General features: G+C 41.3%; 1 protein-coding gene across 1 annotated transcript; it reads left to right on the top strand.

Moving 5' to 3' along the window:
* The first annotated feature begins 4,494 nt into the window (after nt 1-4,494).
* On the top strand, nt 4,495-5,670 carry LOC103977911 (protein SMALL AUXIN UP-REGULATED RNA 51). Its single transcript, XM_065123111.1, has 2 exons — nt 4,495-4,575; nt 4,743-5,670. The coding sequence occupies exon 2, from the start codon at nt 5,231-5,233 to the stop codon at nt 5,537-5,539; it is 309 nt and encodes a 102-aa protein (XP_064979183.1). The 5' UTR covers nt 4,495-4,575; nt 4,743-5,230; the 3' UTR covers nt 5,540-5,670.
* Nucleotides 5,671-11,310: the final 5,640 nt, after the last annotated feature.

Raw genomic sequence — 11,310 nt, 5'->3', positions numbered from 1 at the left:
GCCAGCGACCAACGTCGTTGAGAAAAGTGAAGCTTCACCCTTCGGCCAGCGACCAACGCCGTTGTATTCCTAAGAGGCTCCGTGGTCAATTCTCATCTTCCTCACCGCGGTAGTCTTCGTTGATCTGTCAACATTCGGCAGACTTAAGGAGAATGAAGGGAACGCTTGTGTCATCACAGCAACAGCAATCGCAGCAGCAACAGCAGCGATTTACACTTATCTTACTCATGAAGCCTCTCGCTTGTAAACAATTCTTTGCATCGATCCAAGATTGGTATCCTTGTCCATCTTGCGGGGGCATGATAGAAGATAAGATTTTCCTAACTATATGAGGAAATTTCTTTATTCTATTGAGGAAAATCCTCTATTTTGTTAGGAAAATCCTTCCTCCTAATTTGTATAAATAGGAGAGAGAACATGTTAATAGATTCAAGCTAAAGTTATTTCATTTCTACAATAAAGCTTCTTCAATTATTGTTCTTATCTTCTATTATTTCTATCAGACAGTTTGATGCATTTGCTCTCAGGCAATACACTCCTCCAATGTTCTTGCGTGAATCATGACAACAGAAGCTGGAATTTACAGTCGTCATACTAAATGTTCAGCCACATGCATCTGCCCTCATCTGTAAAATGATGGTTGTGAAGACTTCTTTGCATGGAATTCTTAGACAGCAAGCCCACCATATTCCTCTTCGGCTTGGTGGAGCAAATCTTGAAACCAAGGATGCTGGAGACACGTTATGGGGACGACGAACCGCTTCTGCGCGCCTCGCCTACGTATACGGCGAAGTGGCCCTTGGGGACATCAACAAGCGTAGACTTGTGACTGGGTTCTGAGTGCCTCAGCATCTGCTTCCAGTGAGTGATCCTTGGAAACCTTTTCCCCATTTCTGTGGGTCGTATTTGACGCTGTAGTAAGTGCAAGTAAACTGTTGCGTACGTTCATATATAGGAGGAGGAGGAGGAGGAGGAGGAAATGACCAGCAGATATGGGTTTCATGTGCTCTTGCTAGATTTGTGCCCACGCATCATGTTGTGAAGTTGTGATCTCCCTCGAGCCACATGAGCTATTCGAGAACAAGTCGAGCACATCATGGATCGCATGTGTTTGGATGACGCCCCTCGTCCTTCGCCAGTTGCCTGAAACCGAGGGCCGTGGCTCGTTGATTTCCTTGGAGATAGCAGTCCTGTCTTCTCCTCACATGCTTCCATGAACAGACTTGTTTGGACATATCTCATTCATGCATTGAACCGCAGAAGATGATACGTCGGCACCATGAGAATGCAACTTACCTGTATCATGATTTATCATCCGTCACATTATATACTTGCAACAGTAGACCAGTGGTTGATTTTTAGAAACCTGCTTTGGGAACTCTCGTCCGGGAAATGGGTGGCATGGGCAAAATGAAACAAAAGGGATTAGCAGGAGGCAGAGCATGTGGAAATGCTCGTCTGTTCCTTCCATGCAGTCGACAAGTTAAAGTTACTCGAATGACACAAGTGTGTCTCCATATTCCACAATTTGACTGTCCTAGCAAAATTGTGGAAGCTATTTCTCACCCTGAAGAACAACTCAAAAAGAATGTTTCGTATGGCATTCAGGTAGGAGTGCAGAATGATTCATGAATCACTCAAAATCTTTCCACCATCAGCTGGCAACTTATGCTCATAATCCAGCTTCTGCAAAGGTTCCTTATCATTCAGTGGTCACAGCATGATGTATCACATTCAGGCCCTCTTGAAAAGGCTTCTAGTTGATGTTTAAATTAAATTACTCCGTTATCTTCGCACATCTTCCTATACTGTTAAGCTAAAAAAGATAGAAAAAGAAAACCATAAACTCAAATGTTATCAGATGTAAAACCATAGAATTAATTTCTACATGGCTAAAGGTGATGATGGCATATGGTAACTAAATCACACTAGTGCTTGTTACATGCTATACTGCGAGCGACTGACGGTGAGCTGATGCTAACTACTGCATGCAACACTTTCTGCCATTCAAGACATCAATGCTTGTCTTGCCCTATTTTTCCAGAGTTCTGATACCAAATAATGAAACATCTCCTCTGCAGATAGTCTGCAATTCACCATCTGCTACTCTTAGTTCTCTGAAATTTCTTTTTCTTTAATTTTTTTTTATATCTTCCATATCCATAACTCTTGAGAATTTTGAATTGTATCCCATCAAATTGGCATATATCTATCTCTATGGAACTCTCTTAATCCTCCAGTCTTTAATCGTTTGCTAGGGTGATCCTTTAGTTACAGCAAGACAGAATAGGACAGTATGTCATCTGTAACAGGAGAAAGGAAAAGATGTGAAATGTGCTCCTGTACCTGTGAATGGGACTTATTTTATGATGCAGACAAGTCATATTTTCTTCTCATCTTCTTGTTGGACACAATAAATCCAGATCCATCATCCTTTCTGGTGATGATATTTTTGATAGAAAATGTGCATTCGAGGTGGATAAAACTGTGACGAAGTTATATTGCTTCTTTTCATTGTTTACCTCCCAGTAAAAATAGCACTTGTTGTTATTGGGTCTTCGAGAAGCTTAAGCCATACCGAAAAAAGATTGATAACTTTCAATATGAGATTGCCACTTCTTGACAGGATAAAACAGAGAGCAGTCGGATTGCTATGATCTCTTTGGGACCATCTTTTGTACCTACGTACAAAAACTAGGGGCAAGAGTAACATGGCGCTCGTGCAATACACGACTGTGTGGTCGCCATCATCACAGTTACCTGACGCATTTCCAATTCATCGCTCTCCTGTAAACTGCATTCCATCGGTGACTGATTCTGTATCTCCCTCTTCCTGTTATCTCCATCTTTGTTGCTTACTGGCCTCCAGTGCATCAACCTGTCTTTCGGATGAACACAATACGTCCACAGGTGCACCACTTAGCACCCTCCTAGTTCATAGAATTTTGATGGAAAAAGCAGATCGTAGTTCTTACTTTTGGTTTCTGTAGTCGGATATGTATGCAAATTCTTACAGCAAAATCTTTTGTTCGATTAAAATCTTGGTTTTGCAACAGCTTTTAAAAGTTTATGTAGATGATAAAATGATGACAACCATGCTAATGCTCAGAAAACAGATGCTTGGCTCTGATTAAGAAGGTGAATTTTTCTGCAAACACATTTACTCACGATCAAGGGAGTAGGGATGCAAGTTAATAGAGTTCTGCAACAGATCTTGAATTCATAACTAGTCGCTCTTGATGTTGATTGAATGGACATCAGACTAGGAAAGGACAGCTTAACTGGAAAGAAAGATCTTCTTTCTATCTTGTGTGTTCTTCTAATAAAGGGAAACAACATTAGCTAGCATGCGGTAGTCATTACAGCAACAAGTCACTTTCTTGGCCAATGTACAGCATTGAAACACCCATAAGTCGTATCACTATGGCACAGATTTGATAGTGATTGAAGTTAAAGCCACTTTATCTCTTTAACATGCTTGCAAACTGAGTTACCAAAAAGATGCGGCTCAGAGAAGAGAAAGAAGGCTTGCAGATCGACCACCATCCGTTGGACAACAGGCATCAATAATTGGGAAGTTTACTCAGCAGCTCCAGAAATAGCAGATCCTGATTTCTCTTGTATAGTATCACCCTTTTTTATTTATTTTGCATCAACTGGTTTAATTACTGGACTAGAATTGGTCCTATTACATATTTTTGGCAGATGGTCCACTTCTAGCTGGCTAACAGCAGCACTCTATTTCTCTGCTTCATTCTGTCTGTGGGCAATCAATCATTCCTGATACCATTTCTTGTCTGATACTACAGGAGGAAGATCATGAACTTATAAACCAAAGAATGACTGTACTAGAGGTTTTGGCAGATGGTCCACTTCTAGCTGGCCAGCCGCAGCTGTACTCTAATTCTCTGCTTCCTTCCTTGTCCCTTCAAGATTGATCCACCAGTTCTTGTTTGATCTACTAATCAAGGAAAGAATGATTGTACTGCTTATATGATTTTGTATCAGAAGTGTGTTGGCACTGGGGATAAAGAAGAGCTCGAGGATGGTGCAAGCCAGGTGAGGGGGGAGGAGTCTCAAGTGTTCCTCATCTGGCATAAAGCATGGCAGATTAGTCTGGCTACTAAAGAGCATTCTAGGGTGATATATATATATATATATATATATATATATATATATATATATATATATATATATCAAGGAAGACAGTGGGGGAAGACACCACATGGCTTCTGCAATGACCATGATGACACCAATGGCGCCATGGCAGTACTGCCCTGTACGGTTCACCCTCCCTTTCCTAAACGAATGAAGATGTCTCAATCTAATTCCTGACTCCCGTGCAGAACTTGCTCTTACGAAGCTTGTAGAGGAAGAGGTCTTAGTTTTATATTGGGAATTGAATTAAATGTCCGACTGCCCCTTGGAACATGGAAAACGCCTCGGTCTAGCAACAGATTGATGAAGTCATAGCACCTGGTCAAAGGCAGAGAGATCCGTGGAATGGAAGAAAGGTATAGAAAAGCATGACCACTAGCCGATGCGTGTGATGGTGCTCGAGAGATGTCCCTTCCGGTAAGTCGACAGCCACTCTTTATCAAAGAGCCTTTTGACCATTGTTCCATCATTGTAGGTTCATTGTCAGAACGAAGTTGTAAGCTTAAACGCAATTCTTTCCAGCTTCTGCTCTCTCTCTCTCTCTCTCTCTCTCTCTCTCTCTCTAATGTGCGTCGAAAGAGCAGGAATCTCGAACATGGTGTTTGTGGAGTGAATTATTGGCTGAGCAATTCAGCAGGGATACAAAACCTTCACTGGACTGCAGTGACAGGAGAATCCACCCTCGGTCATGGGGTAACAGAGGCGAGGTTACAGGAAAAGGAGAGGAGGTCATTCTTTGCTTGTGGCTTTACAGTAAAGGGAGGGGCCATGGCTGTCGATGGCGAGGTCAGCAGAGGCACGGGGCTGCACGGCCCCGCATGTCCTTCCTCATGGCCGCAACTACCCAACACCCCTCTTCCCCGTCCTCTGTGTCCTTGCCCTTCTCACCCCCACCTCTCCACATGCCCCTGTCCGTCCCTCTCACCTCGCACACCCCGCCTTGCTACTGGCATAAATAGCACCCCCCCACCACCGCCTTTCTCCCCACAACTCAGTCGCACTTCCTCTCCTTCTTCTTCTTCTTCTTCTTCTTCTGATCATCTCTTGAAACGGAAAGGAAAGGAGCAAAAGAATGGCAGTGAAGAAGCAGAACAAGCTGGCTCAGACAGCGGTGCTGAAGCAAATACTGAAGCGGTGCTCGAGCTTGGGGAGGGAGGAGAAGGAGGAAGGGCCGCCGGTGGACGTGCCCAGGGGCCACTTCGTGGTGTACGTCGGCAAGAACCGGAGCCGGTACATCGTGCCCATCTCCTACCTGGACCACCCCGAGTTCCAGAGCCTCCTCCGCCAGTCCGAGGAGGAGTTCGGCTTCAAGCACCACATGGGCCTCACCATCCCCTGCGACGAGGTGGCCTTCCGCTCCCTCACCTCCTCGCTCAGATGAAACCCGTCTCTCATGCTTCTTTCTTCTTTGTTTCGACTGGACGTCAAATCCATCGGTGTGTGTATATTACCTACCTCTAATTGTAAGTCATATAATTTATTGAGGAGGAAACTGCTCCTCCGTTGACATAACATTTCATGGATCCTCCAACTACTGCTAATCGACTTTCCGTGGGATCGAAGATCAAAACCTAACGCTTGCAGGCGAAGAGAAGTAATAAATAGATCATCGAAACAAAAATTAATATGGACTTGGGTGACATAAAAGATGATGATCTATCTGTTCATTGCTTCGGTTAATTAAGAGTTTTTCATTCTTAAAACAAAAGAATACATTTGAGAATTATAAGAACACATTTGAGGAGATTAAGCTCACCAAGAACAAAAAGAATACTGCATACACGTCGGTTTCTAATTCTTAAGTTGATTTATTTGTTGGTCATTCATTACATGAGTACACGATGAGGTAAGCACATGAACAAAAATCCCATTGCCCATACGAGAGAGATTCTTGGAAGTGCATCTTCAAGTACAGAGCAATGGGCTGTAGGCACCCAACTCAACTCATTAGCGTTGCACCACTATAATTCTATTTAGTTACTATTTTCAAGTGAATTTTAGATTTAATAAATTATTTATTTATTTATTTATTTATTTTACGAAGAGTAAACGACTAAGATGGAATACTTACTTTACTCTTATGCGGAAGTCAATGTTGTTAGTTTGGCAAGTCCCATAGTCCCACATCGGGAAAATCAGACTTGTTGTCTCGTCTTGGAACTATAAATAAGGGCATGAGCTTTGATGTTAGACACATTACAAGAAGTACAGCAGGCATCACAAGAAAACCTGCTTATGGTTTGAAGTCTTCTTGTTTAGGAAGCTGAAGGTGTTTTATGACCTAGGAACATTTCCTAAGGCATTTGTAAGTGTCCCTCTTTTATAATAGTAATTTGCTCCTCTTTCCTCTGTGGATATAGGTCAAAGTCATTTGACCGAACCACGTATATCTGGTGTTCTGGTGTTTTGTTTGTTCTTGTCGCTTTTATTATTTCCGCTTTATTGTCTTTGTTGTGTTGCCAAAATTATCCTTTGGTAAATATCCTGGGGCTAGCTCTAACAAACTGGTATCAGAGCCTGGTTCTGGGATCTTTTGGCAACGATGACAATAACAAAGATTGTTGTCGAGAAATTCGACAGAAATGTCAACTTCGGCATGTGGCAACTCAAGATGGAGGTCATTCTGGTTCAAGACGGAGTTGATTTGGCACTTCAGGATGCTGAGAACATTCCAGATGGTACGTCAAAGGAAGATCTTGCGGGTATGGATAAGAAGGCCCGATCCAGCATCATTCTAAACCTCTCTGACGAGGTTTTACGGGAGGTAGCTACGGAGACTACGGCTAAGAGCATGTGGGACAAACTTAAAGCCTTGTACATGAAGAGGACAGTGGAGAATCGTCTCTACTTGAAACAAAGTCTGTATATGCTTCGGATGGTTGAAGGTACATCTATACTCTCACATCTTGATAAGTTTGATTCTTTGGTTATGGATTTGGAGAATATAGATGCAAAAATTGATGATGAGGATAAGGCTTTGTTGCTCTTGTGTTCTCTTCCCCAATCTTTTAAGCATTTCCGTGATATTTTGATTTATGGAAAAGAAATAGTTTCGTATCAAGAAATTAAATCTGCACTGAAATCTAAGGAGCAGATAGACAAGAATATCACTGGGGAAAGTAGAGAGAATCAGGCTGAGGGTCTGGTTGTTAGGGGGAGAATGGATAAAAGAGATTTTGACAGTAGTAGATCTAAATCTAGATCTAAATCCAGGCATAGAAATTTGGAATGCAGATATTGTCATAAAATGAGGCACATTAAATCTGATTGCTTTAAATTGAAAAATAAATTAAAGCAAAAGGAAAAATTTGTTGAGAAAACTATTGAATCCGCTGAAGCTAGTGTAGCATCTGATGAGAATTTTGGAAATATTTTCTTTACTACTGATGACAGGACAAAGTCTAAAAATGAATGGATTTTAGATTCAGGTTGTTCTTATCACATGTGTCCCAATAGGGATTTGTTTTCCACATATGAATCTTGTAATGGTGGAATTGTTTTGATGGGCAATAATGTCGCATGTGATGTTGTTGGTAGAGGAACAATCCGAATTAAAATGCATGATGGTATTGTGAGGACGCTCACTAATGTTAGACATGTTCCTGATTTGAAAAAAAATCTCATCTCTTTAGGCACCCTAGAGGCCCTTGGGTGTAAATACACAACTGAAGGTGGAGTTATGAAAGTTTCTAGAAGTGTTCTTATTGTTATGAAAGCTTGTAGGTCTGGTAGCTTGTATATTCTGCAGGGAACTACTGTCACAGGTTCAGTTGCAGTTTCGTCATCATCATTGTCTGATTCTGACATCACCAAATTATGACATATGCGTCATATAAGAAATATTCGACCACCACAAAGGTATGCAAATTTGGTTGCATATGCTTTGTCTGTTGCAGAAGAAACAAGTGAAGTTGGTGAGCCTACTTCCTATTCAGATGCAGTTTCTTGTGATAATTCTGCTAAGTGGTTGATTGCTGAAGGAAAAGTCCTTGTTCAGAAAATTTATACGAAGGACAATCCAGTTGATATGCTTACGAAGCATGTTCCGGTTTACAAGTTCAAGCAGTGCTTGGACTTGGTTGGTGTTCATTGTTGGTGATTGCCCGTTGGGGCTTTTGTGAAGAAGGTGGAGCAAGTTTTGTTGGGACATGCCAAGGTGGAGATTTGTTAGTTTGGCAAGTCCCATAGTCCCACATCGGGAAAATCAGACTTGTTGTCTCGTCTTGGAACTATAAATAAGGGTCTGAGCTTTGATGTTAGACATACCACAAGAAGTACAACAGGCATCACAAGAAAACTTGCTTATGGTTTGAAGTCTTCTTGTTTAGGAAGCTGAAGGTGTTTTATGGCTTAGGAACATTTCCTAAGGCATTTGTAAGTGTCCCTCTTTTATAACAGTAATTTGCTCCTCTTTATTCCGTGGATGTAGGTCAAAGTCATTTGACCGAACCACGTATATTTGGTGTTCTGGTGTTTTGTTTGTTCTTGTCGCTTTTATTATTTCCGTTTTATTGTCTTTGTTGTGTTGCCAAAATTACCCTTTGGTAAATATCATGGGGCTAGCTCTAACAAATGTGATGACAAAAATATCCTTAATCTCAGGCTTCGATCTATAAAATAAATACAGAAGAGATGGCAACTTGGAATAATAAATATAGACAAAAGATAAATAGATGATTTAATAGGAAAATCTTATCATCAATGTCAAAATGTTTATGATTAAACTAATTGACATCTTCCACCCCAAATAAGTTGATCGGTGGTGTACCATGGACATGCATCCGTACACCCTCATGATCCCATGATAATATTTTCATGAGCATCATTCGGCAATATGTGCACGTCAAGTCGATAATATTTTCATGCATCCGGACATGCACATGACATGCCTCCTGATGAGCCCCTTTCAAGCCACTGTCTTCACTATTTAGACTCTAAAACCTATCCACTTAAGCTTCTACATGATCTCTCACATGGTATATATAAATGAATATACAACAAATACATACATATCCTCAGTTAATTCAAGTTTTATTTAATTAATCAAAACAATTTTAATTTTTTTTTCCTTTTTAAAATTATTGTGATATTTTCATCCAATCTGCCAGCTCAGCTTTGATGTATTAGGGTGTCAAATAAAATAAAATAATGATCTCCCAAGTCTATTCTATCCTAAAACTTGTCCTCTCATCATCATAGCTCCGTCGTTATACGTCACAGGGATGAGACACGGCAAACCTCAGATCAATCCGCTTTTGTGCCGGAGGAGATGAATGATTCCCCCCGGTGGCTCATCTTCTGTTTCTATCAACAGTGAGTTAGTGGCTTCAGTCACTTTCCTCGCACTGAACGATGCGTTTGTGGATCAAACCTCCCTCCATATGATCACTTCTTTCCGAGGTCCATTCATGTGATGAGATAGATATATCTGCATGCAGCTGGGTCTTTTGTTCGAGACAACAATAATAATTCTGATTAGAACGAGCCACCAACTTGAGCAATCAAAGCACTGGAATTAAGAAGGAAAAAAAAACGGATGAATATGTTTTGGTCAAAGGCAAAATATATATGTCGATCGAAGGAAAGAACTATAACACGTCTACAATCATTCACAAAATCTTGTTGTTATTGTTATTACGAAGGTACATAATCCAAACCGAAAGAGCAAAGGACTCGGGAATCAGAACGCCAAGACAAAAGTCCCAGGTTTGTCTGAGCTACCCACAGGTGAATGAATGGTACCAAAGCCCTGCAAGTAACAGTACGTACAGGAAGATGCGAGAACGTAATCATTCACAAGGTGCATGCGTAATCGATGCCAAGGACGATGAGAGGAACGTAATCCTTGTGAACATAATCATTCACAGGGAAGATGAGAGGAACTGTGCACGGTGTTGGGTTGTGCTTGCTGTATACTGTCCTTTGCTCAACCGCCGCTGGTATATCGTCCCGGACATGCACATGACATGTTCCTCCGAAGACCCTTTCGTTCGAGTGGCCCAATCATATGTTCATCGCTTCGCCTCCCCTCTCCTCTTTCTCTCCCGCTCGAGAATGCGTGCATCTCAGAGTCGGTAATTTTCAACCAAAAATAAAATAAAATACGCTAATTAAAAGGTCTCTAAGATGGTTACGATAACATATTGGATGTAAAACAACAGCACACAATCATTCACACGAGAACATTCCCATCAGATTGTGTGTACTTCATCGGCTTGCGTGGTAAAGCCAAAGAGTTGGCGCACGGTATCCAATACAAAATATCATGTCTGCCGGCTTTCCTTCCTTCCGTGAATGGTCCCGTGTGGACTACAAAATATCGATGTCGACTCGTATAATCCGAACAATTTAGGATTTTGGGTGCGAGGGAAATGTTGTATTCATCTGTCTCGCTTGTGGAAGAAATGGCACGATAATAATCGAGGAGAGACGGGTATGCCAAGTCAATTCGAGTCACAGGACGCCGATTTGAGAGTGCCGCTGCTGCTACTCGATTCGTTTGATCTCAGGGTCCCACACTTAGCTGGCGGCGAGCCCCCATGAATCTTATCGATGAGAGCCCGAGGACCAATCAGTGGCCGCCTCCCAAGTCCGAAGCGTGTGGGGACGGGCAACACCACTGCACTCGGAACATCAGTACTACTTTAAATAGATTGTTACTGATTCCGACGATTTTGGTTATATAAAATTTGAAATCGAAACTAAATACCCATATGATGATTATTAGTGGTCGATTTGAGCTATTTAAAGAATTCTTCGATAGTAAATTAACTTGTATTCTTCGAGAGTAGCGTACAAACGATTGAAACTTATAGTTTGAGCTTATAAGTTGAAGGATTCAATTTCCTTTAGTATAGACAAAAATATATTAAACCACGGTGAGAAAAAATGATCACGAGAAATAATGTGAGATAGCAGTTTGATACATTTCCTTAATATTTAATGAGTTACCACTTGATAATGTGATGTTGCATCCAACTGTCTCTGGATTCCTTCCTCCGACAGAAAAAGAGAAAGTGCAAAGTTACATAAAGCCAGAAACAAAGGGAAATGATTTCTATCCCAAAAGTTCATATCCATGGAAGGCAGGCGCATGATATTGGATATTGGCTATGCAAGTTTGGAGTAATATGTGTACGTATGGCAGCAATA

Source organism: Musa acuminata, chromosome BXJ1-3, assembly GCF_036884655.1.
Source record: "Musa acuminata AAA Group cultivar baxijiao chromosome BXJ1-3, Cavendish_Baxijiao_AAA, whole genome shotgun sequence".
In the NCBI taxonomy this organism is placed as follows: domain Eukaryota; kingdom Viridiplantae; phylum Streptophyta; class Magnoliopsida; order Zingiberales; family Musaceae; genus Musa; species Musa acuminata.
This window is presented reverse-complemented; position numbering and strand designations above follow the sequence as displayed.

Bases quoted from the DNA above. Each gene is read 5' to 3' on its own strand.
- LOC103977911 (XM_065123111.1), top strand. From the start codon at position 5,231: ATGGCAGTGAAGAAGCAGAACAAGCTGGCTCAGACAGCGGTGCTGAAG.